This window comes from Ovis canadensis, chromosome X (assembly GCF_042477335.2).
Source record: "Ovis canadensis isolate MfBH-ARS-UI-01 breed Bighorn chromosome X, ARS-UI_OviCan_v2, whole genome shotgun sequence".
Lineage (NCBI taxonomy): Eukaryota > Metazoa > Chordata > Mammalia > Artiodactyla > Bovidae > Ovis > Ovis canadensis.
In genome coordinates this window covers 120,820,345-120,838,154 of record NC_091727.1, presented here as the reverse complement: position 1 = coordinate 120,838,154, position 17,810 = coordinate 120,820,345, and the positions used below count along the sequence as shown (strand labels likewise).

At 36.4% G+C, this 17,810-nt stretch overlaps 1 protein-coding gene across 1 annotated transcript in view; it reads left to right on the top strand.

The window, feature by feature from the left end:
- Window positions 1–15,624, top strand: part of KLHL4 (kelch like family member 4) — a 136,336-nt gene extending 120,712 nt beyond the window's left edge. The window contains exons 10-11 of the mRNA XM_070290871.1: window positions 12,728–12,899; window positions 14,123–15,624. Of these exons, the coding sequence (XP_070146972.1) occupies window positions 12,728–12,899; window positions 14,123–14,182 (232 nt within the window). The 3' untranslated portion in view covers window positions 14,183–15,624. The remainder of the gene's footprint in view (window positions 1–12,727; window positions 12,900–14,122) is intronic.
- Window positions 15,625–17,810: the final 2,186 nt, after the last annotated feature.

Genomic DNA, 17,810 nt, shown 5'->3' with positions numbered 1-17,810 from the left:
GATGGGTGGGGCTGTGTTCCCTCCCCGTTGTTTGACTTGAGACCAAACTATGGTGGAGGTAATGAAGGTAATGGCGACCTTCTTCAAAGGGTCCCATACAGGTACTGCTGCACGCAGTGCCTCCAATCCTGCAGCAGGCCACTGCTGAACAGTATGAAAAGGCAAAAAGATACAATACTGAAAGATGAACTCCACAGGAGGGTAGGTGGAGATCAGTGGAGAAATGACTTGCGAAAGAATGAAGATATGGAGAAAAAAAAATGCACAGAGTTGTGGATGTGACTGGTGATGGCAGTAAAGTCCAATGTTGTAACGAGCAATACTGCATAGTTAGTTAGTTAGTTAAAGTTGCTCAGTCGTGTCCGACTCTTTGAGATCCCATGGACTGTAGCCCCCCAGGCTCCTCCATCCATGGGATTCTCCAGGCAAGAGTACTGGAGTGTGTTGCCATTTCCTTCTCCAGAGGATCTTCCTGATCCAGGGATTGAACCCAGGTCTCCTGCATTAGAGGCAGACACTTTAACCTCTGAGCCACCAGGGAAGCCTAATACTGCATAGGAACACGGAATGTTAGGTCCATGAATCAAGGCAAATTGGAAGTGGTCAAACAGGAGATGGCAAGAGTGAACATCGACATTTTAGGAATCAGCAAACTAAAATGGACGGGAATGTGTGAATTTAACTCAGATGACCATTATATCTACTACTGTGGGCAGGAATTCCTTAGAAGAAATGGAGTAGCCATCATGATCAACAAAAGAGTCTGAAATATAGTACTTGGATGCAGTCTCAAAAACGACAGAGTAATCTACGTTTGTTTCCAAGGCAAACCATACAATATCACAGTAATCCAAGTCTATTCCCCGACCAGTAATGCTGAAGTTAAATGATTGTCTAGAACTAACACTCAAGAAAGATGTCCTTTTCAATATAAGATGCTAGTATGCAAAAGTAGGTAGTCAAGAGATACTTGGAATAACAGGCAAATTTGGCCTTGGAGTACAAAACGAAGCAGGTCAAAGGCTAATAGAGTTTTCCCAAAAGAATGCACTGATCATAGCAAACACCCTAATCCAACAACACAAGAGCAGACTCTACACATGGACATCACCAGATGGTGAATACCAAAATCATATTGATTATATTCTCTGCAGCCAAAGATGGAGAAGGTCTATACAGTCAGAAAAATCAAGACTGGGAGCTGACCGTGGCTCAGATCATGAACTTCTTTTTGCCAAATACAGACTTCAGTTGACTAAAGTAGGGGAAACCACTAGACCTTTCAGGCATGATCTAAATAAAATCCTTACAATTATACAGTGGAAGTGGCAAATAGATTCCAGGGATTAGATCTGATAGATACAGTGCCTGAAGAACTATGAATGGAGGTTCATGACATTGTACATGAGACAGTGATAAAGATCATCCCTCCCAAAAAGAAATACAAAAAGGCAAAATGGTTGTTCAAGGAGGCCTTATGCCGGGGTCCAGCCCCCGCAGGATCCAGGGAAACCCAAAGGAGAAACAGCGTCAGCGATTGATTTAGAGAGAGAAGGAAAGAATGTTATAGATAAGAAATAGAGGAGAGAAAGAGGCTGATATTTCTTGGTTTACATAGAAAGCCAATAAAACTCCGAGACAAGAAGTTTGCCCTGTTCATGGAGGCCACAGGTGCTCTCCCGGTCTCCCGAGGGAGTGAAGATGCAGAACATCTTCCCGTTCAGGTCTTAGAAACCCGGGCAGATAAGTGAATGCAGGGAGCCCTCATGCTCCTAGGGATCAGCCTGAAAAAGAGAGGGAGAGGGAGAGAGAGAGAGAGAAAGAAAGAGAGAGAGAAGAAAAAACACGGGGTGACCAAGCTTCTGCGAGGCCCCAAAGCTTTATTTTTCAAAAGGTACTTTTATACCTTGCCTTATACATAGAGGGAAATGAAAGATGCAAGGTCATACAGAGTCAGCCCAAACATTCCAGCAGTTTTGCCCTTATCGAAACCAGGATTTTTCTGCATACCTTTCCCACAAATGATGTTGTGTACAGTATGTTCTGGCCTTGGAGGCCTGTGAACATTTTATGACCCTCTTTTGATAAAGGCTGCTCAACCAGAAAACTTATTTTCCCTCAAAGTGTTTTTTCTTTATATTTTTAATCTATGTCAGCCTCAGAAAATGCCAAAGAGTTACGTTTTTCACAGAGCAAAGGTACAGTGAGTTACAAGAAAGAAATAATTAGCTCAAAAGTCTGATATGTTTAAATTCAAGGCTACACTTGTTTTTCTTGCATTCTCACTATGTTAACTAATGCATTCCCAGGTGCACAGTGGATAAGAGATACGGAAACTTAGCAACAAGCATTGGCCCAATAATGAAATCCTACATCAGCACTACTCTAATAACTTTTAACTCTTTCAAAGGCTCTATGTTTTAGGCTTTCTGTGCCTCTCACAGTTGGGAGGCTGTAAATAATCACATGTGTAGCTGTAAGAGCCTGGATATACCTGCCAAGCAAGCTAGAATGCTAACAGAGGGAGTTTGATTTGAAATATTCCTCTCATGTCCAGGAGACTTATTAGCTATAGCCCTAAGCTGATTTTCTCCAGAGAAAATTGGTCAGGGTTAGCCCCCTGTTAATGTCAGAAGAGTTGGTGAAAGTCATGAAACAGTAAAACAGACAGATTCTGGTTTGGGGGTAGATGCTCGAGAAAGCCTAGGGAGCCCCTTGAGTTCTGAAGCCTTGCTTAACTGTTCTCTTCCACATGACCCTGTCATGGATGGGACCTCCCATGGCGGCTCCCGGCAGCCTTACAAATAGTTGAGAAAAGAAAAAATGTGAGATAAAAGGAAAGATATACCCATTTGAATGGAGAGTTCCAAAGAATAACAGAGAGAAGAAAGACTGCCTCAGTGATCAGTGCAAAGAAATAGAGGAAAACAGTAGAATGGGAAAGACTAGAGAACTCTTCAAGAAAATTAGAGATACCAAGGGAACTTTTCATGCAAAGATGGGCACATCTGTTAGGTCCACCTAAACAGAAGCAAAAGATATTAAGAAGAAGTGGCAAGAATACACAGAGGAACTATATAAAAAAATCTTCATGACCCAGATAACCACAATGGTGTCATCACTCACCTAGAGCCAAACATACTGGAGTGCGAAGTCAAGTGGGCCTTAGGAAGCATCACTACGAACAAAGTTAGTGGAGGTGGTGGAATTCCAGTTGAGCTATTTCAAATCTTAAAAGATGATGCTGTGAAATTGCTACACTCAATACACCAGCAAATTTGGGAAACTCAGCAGTGGCCACAAGACTGGAAAAGATCACTGTTCATTCCAATCCCAAAGAAAGGCAATGCCAAAGAATGTTCAAACTACTGCACAATTGCACTCATCTCACGTGTGAGTAAAGTAATGCTCAAAATTTGCCAAGCCACCCTTAAATAGTACATGAACCATGAACTTCCAGGTGTTCAAGCTTGTTTTAGAAAAGGCAGAGGAACCAGAGATCAAATTGCCAACATCTACTGGATCATCAAGAGAGTTTCAGAAAAAACATCTACTTCTGCTTTAACGACTATGCCAGAGCCTTTGACTGTGTGGATCACAACAAACTCTGGAAAATTCTACAAGGGATGGGAATACAAGACTACCTGACCTGCCTCTTGAGAAATCTGTATTCAGGTCAAGAAGTAACGATTAGAACTTGACATGTAACAATGGACGGGTTCCAAATCAGGAAAGGAGTACGTCAAGGTTGTATATTGTCACCATGCTTATTTAACTTATATGCAGAGTACATCATGAGAAATGCTGCGCTGGAGGAAGCACAAGCTGGAATCAAGATTGCATGGAGAAATATCAATAAGCTCAGATATGCAGATGACACCACCCTCATGGCAGAAAGTGAAGAGAACTAAAGCGCCTCTTGATGAAAGTGAAAGAGGAGAGTAAAAAATTTAGCTTAAAGCTCAACATTCAGAAGGCTAAGATCATGGCATCTGGTCCCATTATTTCATTGCAAATAGATAGGGAAACAGTGGAAACAGTGACACACTTTATTTGGGGGGCTCCAAAATCACTGCAGATGGTGACTGCAGCCATGAAATTAAAAGACGCTTGCTCCTTGGAAGAAAAGTTAAGTCCAACCTAGACAGCATATTAAAAAACAGAGACATTACTTTCCCAACAAAAGTCTGTCCAGTCAAAGCTATGGTTTTCCCAGTAGCCATGTGTGGATGTGAGAATTGGATTATAAAGAAAGCTGAGAGTCAAGGAGTTGATGCTCTTGAACTGTGGTGTTGGGGAAGACTCTTGAGAGTCCCTTGGAATGCAAGGAGATCCAACAGTCAATCCTAAAGGAAATCAGTTGGAAGGGTTGATGCTCATGGTGAGACTCCAGTACTTTGTACACTGACGTGAAGAACTGACTCATTGGACAAGACCCTGATGCTGGGAAAGATTGAAAGTGGGAAGAAAAGGGGACAACGGAGGATGTGATGGTTGGATGACATCACTGACTCAATGAACATGAGTTTGAATAATCTCCAGCAGTTGGTGATGGACAGGAAGCCTGGTGTTCTTGGGTTTCCACAGTGTACCCCATGACTGATTGACTGAACGGAGTTGGAAATAAAGTAACTGACAAATGATTAATCTCCAAAATATGCAAGCACCTCATGCAGCTGAATATCATAAAAACAGAAAACCCAATCAAAAATTGGGCAGAAAACCTAAACAGGCATTTCTCCAAAGAAGACCTTCATCTGGATAACAAATACATGAAAAAAGTGCTCAAAATTGCTTATTATTAGAGAAATGCAAAACAGAACTATGATGTATTATTTCACACTGGTCAGAATGGCCATCAGCAAAAATCTACCAACAATAAATTCTGGAGAGAATGTGGAGAAAAGGGAATCCACTTGCACTGTTGTCGGGAATGCAAATTGATACTGCCTCTACAGAGAAATGTATGGATATTTCTCTTAAAAAAACAGGAGTAAAACTACCATATGACCCAGAAAATCCTACTACTGGGCATATACCCTGAGGAAACCATAATTGAAAAGACACATGTACCCCCACTGTTCCTTGTAGCACTATTTACAATAGCCAGGACATGGAAGCAACCTAGATGCCCATCAACAGATGAACGAATAAAGACAATGTGGTACATATATACTATGCCATATTACCCAAACATAAAAAGGAATGAATTTGAGTAAATTCTAGTCAGATAGATGAACCTAGATCTGTTATACGAGTGAAGTAAGTTAGAAAGAAAAAACAAGTATAATATATTAATACATATATATATATAGAATCTAGAAAAATGTTACTGATGAAACTATTTGCAAGGCAGGAATAGAGACTCAGAGAACACATTTATGGACACAGTGGTATAAGGAGAGGGTGGAGTGAATTGAGAGAATAGCACTGAAATATATATATATATATATTCAGTTCAGTTCAGTCACTCAAAAGTGTCTGACTCCTTGTGACCCCATGAACTGCAGCATGCCAGGCCTCCCTGACCATCATCAACTCCCGGAACCTACCCAAACTCATGTCTGTTGAGTCAGTGATGCCATCCAACCATCTCATCATCTGTCGTCCCCTTCTCCTCCTACCCTTAATCTTTCCCAGCATCAGGGTCTTTTCAAATGAGTCAGTTCTTCACATCAGGTGGCCAAAGTATTCAGCCGAAGTAGTTTCAGCTTCAACATCAGTCTTTCCAATGAACACCCAGAACTGATCCTGCTTGAATCTCAAGAGTCTTCTCCAACACCACAGTTCGAAAGCATCAGTTCTTCGGCGCTAAGCTTTCTTTAGACTCCAACTGTCACATCCATACATGACTACTGGAAAAATCATAGCCTTGGCTAAACACACATTAGTTGGCAAAGTAATGTCTCTGCTTTTCAATATGCTGTCTAGGTTGGTCATAACTTTCCTTGCAAGGAGTAAGCATCTTTTAATTTCATGGCTACAATCACCATCTGCAGTGATTTTGGAGCCAAAAATAAATAAATAAAGTAAGCCACTGTTTCCACTGCTTCCCTATCTATTTGTCATGAAGTGGTGGGACCAGTTGCTGTGATATTAGTTTCTGAATGTTGAGCTTTAAACCAACTTTTTCACTCTCCTCTTTCACTTTCATCAAGAGGCGCTTTAGTTCGCTTCACTTTCTGACATCAGGGTGGTGTCATCTGCATATCTGAGCTTATTGATATTTCTCCCGGCAATCTTGATTCCAGCTTGTGCTTCTTCCAGCCCAGCGTTTCTCATGATGTACTCTGCATATAAGTTAAATAAGCAGGGTGACAATATGCAGCCTTGACGTACTCCTTTTCCTATTTGGAACCAGTCTGTTGTTCCATGTCCAGTTCTAACTGTTGCTTCCTGACATGCATACACGTTTCTCAAGAAGCAGGTTAGGTGGTCTGGTATTCCCATCTCTTTCAGAATTTTCCACAGTTTATTGTGATCCACACAGTCAAAGGATTTGGCATAGTCAATAAAGCAGAAATAAATATTTTTCTGAAACTCTCTTGCTGTTTCAATGATCCAGCAGATGTTGGAAATTTGATATCTGATTCCTCTGCCTTTTCTAAAACAAGCTTGAACATCTGCAAGGGCACAGTTCACACATTATTGAAGCCTGGCTTGGAGAATTTTGACGAGTGTGTGAGATGAGTGCAATTGTGCGGTAGTGTGAACATTCCTTGGCATTTCCTTTCTTAGGGATTGGAATGAAAACTGACCTTTTTCAGTCCTGTGGCCACTGCTGAGTTTTCCAAATTTGCTGGCATATTGAGTGCAGCACTTTCACAGCATCATCTTTCAGGATTTGAATTAGCTCAACTGGAGCTCCATCGCTTCCACTAGCTTTGTTCATAGTGATGCTTCCTAAGGCTTAACTGACTTCACATTCCAAGATGTTTGACTCTAGGTCAGGGATCTCACCATCGTGTTTAACTGGGTCTTGAAGATCTTTTTTGTACAGTTCCTCTATGTATTGTTGCCACCTCTTTTTAATATCTTATGCTTCTGTCAGGTCCATAATATTTTTGTCCCTTATTGAGCCCATCTTTGCATGAAAATTTCCCTTGGTATCTCTGATTTTCTTGAAGAGATCTCTAGTCTTTCTCATTCTATTGTTTTCCCCTATTTCTTTACATTGATCACTGAGGAAGGCTTTCTTATCTCTCCTTGCTATTTTCTGAAACTCTGCATTCAAATGATTATATCTTTCCGTTCTTCTTTGTTTTTGGCTTCTTTTCTTTTCACAGCTGTTTGTAAGGCCTCCTCAGAGAGCCATTTTGCTTTTTTGCATTTCATTTCCTCGGGGATGGTCTTGATCCCTGTCTGCTGTACAATGTCACGAACCTCTGTCCATAGTTCATCAGGCACTTTGTCTATCAGATCTAGTCCCTTAAATCTATTTCTCTCTTCCACTGTATAATCATAAGGGATTTTATTTAGGTCATACCTGAATTGTCTAGTGGCTTTCTTCAATTTAAGTCTGAATTTGGCAATAAGGATATCATCATCTGAGCCACAGTCTGCTCCCAGTCTTGTTTTTGCTGACTGTATAGAGCTTCTCCATCTTTGGCTGCAAAGAATATGATCAATCTGATTTTGGTGTTGGCCATCTGGTGATGTCCATGTGTAGAGTCTTCTCTTGTGTTATTGGAAGAAGGTCTTTGTTATAACGAGTGTGTTCTCTGGCAAAACTCTATTAGTCTTTGTCCGCTTCATTCCATATTCCAAGGCCAAATTTGCCTGTTTCTCCATGTGTTTCTTAAATTCCTACTTTTGCGTTCCAGTACCCTATAATGAAAAAAAACATCTTTTTGGGGTGTTAATTCTGAAAGGTCTTGCAGATCTTCATAGAACCATTCAACTTCAGCTTCTTCAGTGTTACTGGTTGGGGCATAGACTCGGATTACCATGATATTGAATGGTTTGCCTTGGAACAGAGACCATTCTTCATTTTTGAGATTACTGTGTAAAATAGATAGCTAATAGGAAGTGCAATGGCACCCAACTCCAGTACTCTTGCCTGGAAAATCCCATGGATGGAGGAGCCTGGTAGGCTGCAGTCCATGGGGTTGCTGAGGTTCAGACTCAACCGAGAGACTTCACTTTCACTTTCCACTTTCATGCATTGGAGAAGGAAATGGCAACCCACTCCAGTGTTCTTGCCTGGAGAATCCCAGGGACGGGGGAGCCTGGTAGGCTGCCATCTATCAGGTCTCACAGAGTCGGACAGGACTGAAGAGACTTAGCAGTAGCATACAACACAGGAGGAGCTCAGCATGGTGCTTTGTGACAACTTAGAAGATTGGAGTGGGGTGGGAGGTCAAGGGAGATTCAAGATGGAGGGGACATGTGGCTGATTCATTTTGATGTATGGCAGAAGTCAAGTCACTATTGTAAAGCAATTTTCCTTCAATTAAAAACAAATAAATTTAAAAAAATAAAAATTTTAGTAAAGGTAAATTTACCTAAGTGTAGCTTTCATTTTAAGGAAGAGTATCTAGGCATTGAATTCTATCCTTACAGTTGTAAAACTATGTATTTTTCTGTATCTAAGAATAAATATAGCTTCCTCTTTATATGACAGTTGATAATATGAAAAACTGTATCACCTCCTATATGATAAACAGACAGTGTCAGTAATTATTATATTTGGGAAAACTTGATTTAATCAAATGTACAAAGAAACCCATGTAAAAGTAATTATTCTTTCTCAAATTTCATTAATACTTAAGTTATATTGGAGTAGTAAATTCACAAGGAGAGGTCAAAGAGTGATACTGATATAATAAATTCATATTGTTCTTTGCAATGGTATTAAAAGTTGTCTAGAAGGGTTTTATACAAAATAAGCAATATTATTCAAAATTATATCTAGTAAAGAGAGATGTTATGGGGAGGGAGGTGGGAGGGGGGTTCATGTTTGGGAACGCATGTACACCCGTAGTGGATCCATGTCAATGTATGGCAAAACAAATACAGTATTGTAAAGTAAAATAAAGTAAAAATAAAAATTAAAAAAAATAATAATTCAAAAGAAAAAAAAGTAATGAAGGTTTGTCACTATGAAAATCAAACCTGACTTCACAAAAATTTCATCTAAAATGAAAGTTAAATCATATATAGAAACAAGTAATACTCCCAGCTCTTATAATAGCCATTTTCTTTTAATAAATTCAAATTAGTAAGAGATTTTCTTTCTGGAGTACTAAAGTCTTATGTTTTTGTCTATTTCAGTGTTGGAAGCTTTTTGTTTTATCTTAGTGGTTTAGCTTGTGTTGCATTTACTTGGTTTCTTATATCTAAATGTATTGGATTATGAAGTTAGCTTTAGTCTATAAAGCATACACTTCATAAGGAAAAAGATCTAGAATACATAAAAAAGTTTAATTAAATCACCTTCCTCTGTTTCATTATTATGCCCGCATTTTCCTGGCTTTACTTAGAGTGCCTGCAATTGTGTAATTCTCTGTTGAGACCTGAAAAAGAGAGTAATTTGTCTGCATTCTAGCACTATGAAATTAGCCTTACAATAATATGAGGTGTCTAAACCAATTTCAATAGGCATTTACACATACAACTAGGAAAATATAAACTCACGGGAGGAAGCTGGATATACAGTTCATAATTCAGGCTACAAAATTAAATAGTTATCAACATATCATAATAACTAATTTTTATTTATTGATATAATTATATTTCCAAATATACCACTTTTAATTTAATTTTAATAGGAAAAAAGCACTTCATGCATATCAAAAATTGTATAGTATACTAGTTAAAAGCACTAGATTTGGAGTCAGAAAGATCTGGGTGCAAATCCCAGATCTGCTATTTGCAAGTTATGGGACTTTGACCCAGTTACTTTACACCTCTAAACAGTTTCCTCGTGTGAAAAGTGGGAATAATCAACCTCATAGGGTACAGAATAATAAGTGTGTTGCCTGGCACATATTAAGTACTTAATGGAAGCTAGTTGCTGGTATTATTTTGTTTGTATTATTTTATAATTAGTATTATTATTACTATCATTATCCCCTTATTGGCATTTTCTTTGAAAAGATATTGAAGAAATAATTAGTGTTAAAGTATAATTTTTGAAAAGTCATGCCTTTGAGTAACATGTCAAATGTTTTGTGTAATTCATTAATTAATGTGGTAACTCATAAGGTATTCAAATTATTTCAAAATATCTTTGAAGAAAATACATAAAAACAGTTAGGAAAATGGTGAAAAATGCTGTAAAAATTGTTCATAGATGCAAGAGTAGTTAGTATCCTATAGAGAATAAAACAGTATTTGGGAGGGTCATCATTTGGGGTTAGAAATTAATTCTATCTCTATCAAGCAAAATTTATTTTATTGTTATGTATAGGAATCACAAGAAAATTCAGTTTTCTACAACTTAATTTCTACACTTACAGAGTTGTAAAATAGTCTTGTCAGTAGAAAGTCAAAGATGCACACTCTATGGAATTAGATAATTCTCATTTCCATGTCCTAGACAATATTCTTGAAACTCTTTTTCTACTCAAACATCAACAGCTTACTGTAGGAGATTCATTCAGTTAATTAAGATAATCATTTAAATTAAAGTTTTCTAAAACCATCACATCAACTTATGATGGCTGGGTCAGGGATTACCATTTCTGTAGCGTTGATGAGAAAACTGTTGCAAAGAAGTCAAGCAAATTACCCGTAACTACACCAAGTGGAGGAATAAGTCTATGACCAATTCTCCTTACTTATGTCTGCACTTATTTCCACTAGAATATATATATATACTTATAACCAAAATAAGGAGAAACCAAAAAGCAAAAGAGAAACACAACGGGAGAAACAGGTGCTGTTTAATTTGAAGGTGATGTAGTGGTTAACTTTTTCTTTAATAATTGCTCCTGTGTGTCCTTACAGATAATAACCAAGGTGACAATTTTCTTTCTTCAAAAGATTCTACATTCTTCAAACCTCTCTTATTAATCAAGCAGTGTCCAGATATTATTAACATTAACCAGATTGTTGAACATTTATTATCATGTATATGCAGAAAAATCTTGGGCTCTGGATGCCCATCTATAAAAGAATCCTGTGAGCCCTGGTTCACCAGTCATACATGTGTGTAGTTGTATGAGTGTACTCTGTTAGATGAATGCAGCATCAACTAATAATAGCAATTGTGTTGAAGATTCAGCTTAGCTAAAACACATAGCTGTGGATCTTTAGGTTGCGGGTTTCACTATAACATCATAATTTAAGGTGAAATCCTTCATGACACTCAACAATATGTGGTGGATATTGAGGATATCTTAATTATTGTTGATTTCAGATATTATTGAAAATATTACTGGATGTGAAGACCAAGTTCAAGTGAAAGCTGGGGTTATATGATTTAGATTATGATTAAACAAGGAAAAACAGAAATCAGATGAGTAATACAAATATAAGGAAATTAACAGATGGTAATAAATGAAAATATCTTTTGTAAAATAAATGTTTTCACTGGAATTTACAAATAGGCCAGTATAAGATCAGAGAAAATTTATACATATAACTGTATAAGTTATTTTGTTCACTGTGTTTTAAAACTATTTAAACCTTTTTTCTATAATAGAGAAACTTTTTAAAATTCAGTTTAATTTGTTTATTTAATTTTGGCTGTATTGGATCTTCTTTGTTGAACACGAGCTTTCCCTAGTTGTGGAGATTGGGAGCTGCTCTTCCTTGGGGTGTGCTGGCTTCTCGTTGCAGTGGTTTCTCTTGTCTGGGAGCACAGGCTCCAGGCTTGAGGGCTTCAGTAGTTGCAGCATGTGAATTTCAGTAGTTGTGGCTCCTGGGCCCTAGAGCTCAAGTGCCTTAGTTGTGACCCATGAGCTTGATTGCCCCATGGCATGTGAACTCTGCCCAGACTTGGAGATCAAACCTGTGTCCCCCACACTGGCAGGTGGATTCTTAACCACTAGGACCATGAGGGAAGTTCTTCTAGATTTTATTATTATGTATTGGGTTCAAATTTTAGGAAATAATTCCTGGAGAAGATTTTAATTAATACAGATTACTGAGTGTTCTGTCATTTTGCTTACAAAATATGTTTGGGGATGAGGAATCAATTTCAAATTAAAATGTAAATAAAAATCCCAGGGTCCTGTGAAGATGAATAAGAACTTTCATAGAATAAAGAATAAGAATAAGAAAAATAATCAGACTATGGTCACTGTAACTACAGAGTATTAAAACCATGGTAACCATAGTTTATATAACAAAAAGGCAATTATATTCTGATTTACTTAAAATGTGAGCTCTCATAAACAAGATCAAGCATCACATGTATAGCTTTGATAAAGAATAAGACAAAAATGTGTTCCAACCATCATACTAAATGGCAAAGAGGGCATTTTTCACATAACATTGAGATGCCAATGTGTGAAATTTCCTCAGAAAATCTGAGTACTGATCAAAGAAATGCATGGCATTTTTTAAAGGAAATTCACTTTCACTATACTTTGAGTGTCCTCTGGTGGCTGAAGAGAATTCTGTCATAGCCTTAATATTTATTACTCTGATTACATTTGCTGTTTATAAGGTATTTTTAAATTTCTTTTTAATAGATAAGTATATATTTTATTAATGTATATTATTTTTAATTTTCACACTGTATAACTTTCTTTTCAATTGTCTGCCTGAACTTCTTAAGGTATGATCCAAAAAATGATTCATGGTCAACTGTGGCACCTCTGAGTGTTCCTCGAGATGCTGTTGCTGTATGTCCCCTTGGAGACAGACTCTATGTGGTTGGAGGATATGATGGACATACCTATTTGAACACTGTTGAATCATATGATGCACAGAAAGATGAATGGAGAGAGGTACTCTCAATTTAAGTATCCAAATTTATATATTTCAAGTTTTAATTCAAAAATTAAAATATATATTTGGAATTTATCCCATTCTCTTCCACTCTAGGGCTGAATCAAATTCTTTTAGTGAAATTTATTGCATGTGCTTTATTTAGCTATAGAGAATTATTAACTGAGCTGTTTGATCATTAGTAGAATCCATCAGTATTTATATAAAGTGAGGACAAGACATTTTCTAAGCTTCATGGACTCATTCCTTTCATAGAAAAGTGAATCAGATTCAATAATCCAAGAGCTTTACTCTCTAAACAACTTTTTATGTGTGTATTTTGACTTGAGAAGCAAGGACTAATATCTTTATCTACAAATGTCTGTCCCTTCTTATTGACTGGTGCCCAGGAGAAAAATCTTTCAGTCTCCTCCTTATAGAGATTCTACAGATTGCAACACTCTTAACTACTAATTAGTCATTCAGGGATTTGGTGCACAGTAAAAGACTGGAATTAAACCCTCTAAAGAGTTCTGGGTATCAACAGAAGAAATTCTAAGGAAAATATTAATATAAGAAGGGGCACAGAAAGAATGTGGGTTTCTATCTCTTTACTCCAACAATATGATTCATTATGACCCTCAGAAATACTCAAGTTCTGCCATATAGTTAGCTCTTAAATTTATAATGGTTAGGACCAGCTTAGAAATGGAAAGAAATATTTAGCAAACAGGGATGTTGGTCAAATATGATAAAAAAAAATGTTTTTCTAACCTTGTATAAATTACTTTTCAGAAAATTATAGACAAGTAGTTAAGAGATGTAGATTCTATTCGAGGTATTTCACTGTTTCATTGTGTGACCTTGCAAAGGGTGAAAGAGAACAACTAGATAAACAGATTATAACTACTATATCCCTAATTATTTTCATTCATTTTCTTGCTTACCCCTAACAAAAACATTGAAGGATGAGTATTATTAGTTTCAATTTTTTAAGTGAGAAAATTACAAGAGATGTGAAACTTAACCAAGATCACCTGTCCTTCAAACTCAGATCTACTGCATTTTAAAGACTATGCTGTCTCCACATTGAAATGTTATCTGGGCTGCATTCTCCATTATCCTTATACAAGATGAAGGCTGGGTCAGAACAGCTGAGGATTTTTTCAGCTCCAATATATTATGCCAAAGATAGAGTTCATTCAAACAGCATTGCTTTCTTTATTTTTGTTTTCTGCATTAGGAAGTTCCTGTTAACATTGGAAGAGCTGGTACATGTGTTGTGGTGGTGAAGCTACCATAAACTATCTTTATCAAAGGGGAGGAAACCAAATAATTTCAAGAAATGGAGTAGGAAGAGAAGAGGAAGAAGAAAAGTCCTTTCCTTCTATTAGTAATCAAACATGAAATTTCTTGTGTCATTTTAATGTATAGTTATAAATGCTCTCATTTGTGAAGCCAAAGTAAATTTTTGAACATAAATTACATATGGGTGTTTAGTGTATATGTTGTTGCAGTTAACATAAATGAAAAGCCAGTAGTCTAGGTTTAGCCTTGTTATTTTAAAATGTTAAAAATGCTTCAGGGAAATTGATAGTGACCAAAGTACTGAAGTTTATAAAAGTATGGGTAATTTTAAGTTAGGAGTCTGATAAGTTAAAAATATTTTCTATTAAAAAAAATAAGCACCCTATCATTTGGAACATAACTAATATAAAAGATCTAAAGCTTAAAATATAACATTTGATTTACAGTAAGACATCATCCTCATATTCAAACAGTATCCCAAATAGCTAAATAGTACCTCACATTTACCAAGAGGTAAAAAATCAGTTAAAAAAAAGCTCAGACATAATTTGTTATGCTGTTCACAGTATGTTAAAATTTTCACAGACATTCTTTTTACAGTATTATCTTTCAAAGCACACGTAAAGATTTGGTAATTCCTTAACATGTTGTCTTGTTAGATTTGTTACCAGCAAAATATTATTGTAATTAAACAAACACAATCTATACAATATAGTGGTGACTATCTATCATATTGATGCAAACTTTGACCTTAGCTTTTGAGTGTCAGGACCTCACTTATATAGACATTAATATTATCCTTAAATATTTCTACAAACTCTTGTAACACCTGTCATTGTAAACAAGTTTTCAAAATCAAATTCTGAAACAGTAGTAAAATTGAGATATTCTGCAATATTAACACATGGAAACACCAAAATATTCAATATCCGTGGTTAATTTTATATCCTTTATGTACCAGTACATGCTTTTATGTTAATTTTGTATTTATCCAGTAAAGAATGTTAAGGATATATGTACTCAAAAAGTCTTTGAAGTAAAAAGCAACAAAAAACCTAACTGGGTAGTATTTTACTTTTAAATTCTTACTTCCATGTTCAATTATAAAAAATATTTAAGAAACTGTTTAAAAAAAACCTTCTTTATGACAGTAACTTTTCAAGTAAATTACTATTTTAGAATTTCTGCAATATGTTCTTTTAAATGGACTTTGTATTGTAGTATGTGAAACCAACAAATAAAATCCAGAGATGCTTATAAAATGTACTACCTTTTAAGTTTTACAAAAGAGCAACATAAACGTATGAAGATATTTGTGCTTTGACAAACTGAATTTAAATAAAATCTATTTCCTCTGGTTATAAAGAGTGTGGCTTTAAATTATGTCAAATGCACTTTTAATTGGCCTTTTAATATTTAAAGTTCCAATAGCTAAAATATTTAAATATGAAAAGAAAATTCTCCTGTTTTGTTTCTTATTTCTGCCATTCATTGTCTTTAATTCTAAATAAAGAGCTATAGACATCTTGAGTTCTAAGGGTAGAGATGGAAGCACAGAGATGCTATAAACACACACACACCACAGAGTTCCATTGGATTTTAAATTCATACCTTATCTAAGTCAGTGCAGAGGTAGAGTTACTTTTATCTGCAGAGCAAAGTTTAACCTGTCAAGTTAAACTGGAATATGAGCCAGTGGGAAAAACAAAATCAGAGGACCTATCATAGCCAGTGGTGAATGCTCCACTTCTGGGACTATATTTAAAGGAAATGAAAACACTAACTTGAAAAGATATCTGCATCCTCATGTTCAGAGAAGCATTAATTACAATGACCAAGATATGGAAACAACCTAAGTGTCCATTGATGGATGAATGGATAAAGACACTGGGGTCTGTCTACCTACCTATCTATACAATGGAATATTATTTTGCCATAACGATGAGGAGATCCTGCCATTTCAATAACATGGATAAATCTAGAAAGAATTATGCTGAGTGAAATAAGTCAGAGAAAAACAAATATTACTTTATGATCTCACATGTGGAGTCTAAGAAAAAAGAGACAAAAAAGCCAAACTCATAGAAAAACATATCAGACATGTGGTTACTAAAGGCAGAGGGTGGATGAAAGAGGAATTGGAGGAAGGTGATCAAAAGGTACAATTTTCCAGTTAAGATGTGTTTGTGTGTTAGTTGCTCAGTTGTGTCTGACTCTGTGTCCCTGTGGAATGTAGCTGGCCAAGCTCCTCTGTCCATGGAATTCTCCAAGTAAGAATACTGGAGTGGGTACACATTCCCTTCTTCAGGGGATCTTCCCAACCCAGAGACTGAACTTGCATCTCCTGCATTGCAGGCGAATTCTTCATGAGCTACCAGGGAAGTCCCAGTTATAATATAAATAAGTACTAAGACTATAATATACAATGCAATGATTATAGTTAACACTTTATTATGTAATACATAGGGAAAGTTTTTAAGAAGTTAAGTCCTGTGTTCTCACATAAGGAAATTTTTTTTTCTTTTTCTTCTTTCTTTTCTCTTTATTATATTTATTTGAAATGATGGATGTTAGCTGAGCCTATTGCAATAATCATTTCACAATATATATAAATTAAGTCATAGTGCAGTATGCCTTAAACTTATACAGTGATGTATTCATTATGTATCAATAAGAGTAGAAAAAATATTGTGCTTGGGCCTCTATGGCTTAGTTGGGCTGCTAAATCTGAGCAGATCTGAGCAGTCAGAATGGAGAGCTGCAGAGGCTTAGAGTACTAAAGTGCAAATTCACCTGCTTTAGTCAAATCTAGTTGGAGAAGGGAGTCACAGGGGCAGCCTCTTGCTACCATGACATGATGGAAATAACCTATCAGTCTGGCTTAAGGTAACACAGATAAGAGAGGGAATTACTAATTTATAAACTGTTTCAAGAAGTGTAAGCGCTGATACATTTAGACATTATACTCCTATTGGAAAGAAAATATTTATTTTTATTTAATCACTATAAACTTACTCTCAAATACCACCACTTTGCAGCCCTCAGCCTATATTATGAAGACTCTCCAGACAGTTACTTTCTCATTATTTCTACGGGGAATGCATGAACTTCTAAATATCTTCTATACTGCACAGGAGCTGAAGGAGACTCTAGGGCACTAAACTCAGGTCCTCTCTCTGCCTAACTGTGTCATCCATCAACTTGATTCAGATTTGGTTGCTGGTACATTTTAATATGGAGGGAACACTGAAAAGAAGTCTCTCCTGTAGTCCCAAATGGAGTAGAGAAGTAAAACTCTAATTTTGGATTTTCTCTTAAACTCTCTAACAAGTTTCTCACCCCAAGATCTTATTTTGAGAAAAGACAAAAAGACTATAAAACATACATTTCTTCAGCTGTCATCTTTGTCTTATCACAGGTACCTGAAGTAAGTTAACTGAAGAAGAGGGACAGATTTTTTAGTTACTTTTGCATTCCTGTTATAATACTAATCTGCTCCCTTTACAGACACACACATATACACATTACATATACAAACAATGGGAGAAATGAACATATCCAGCAAAATACTGGAATCTCATACATGATACATGTTAAAAGGTAAAACACATTAATAGCCTTCA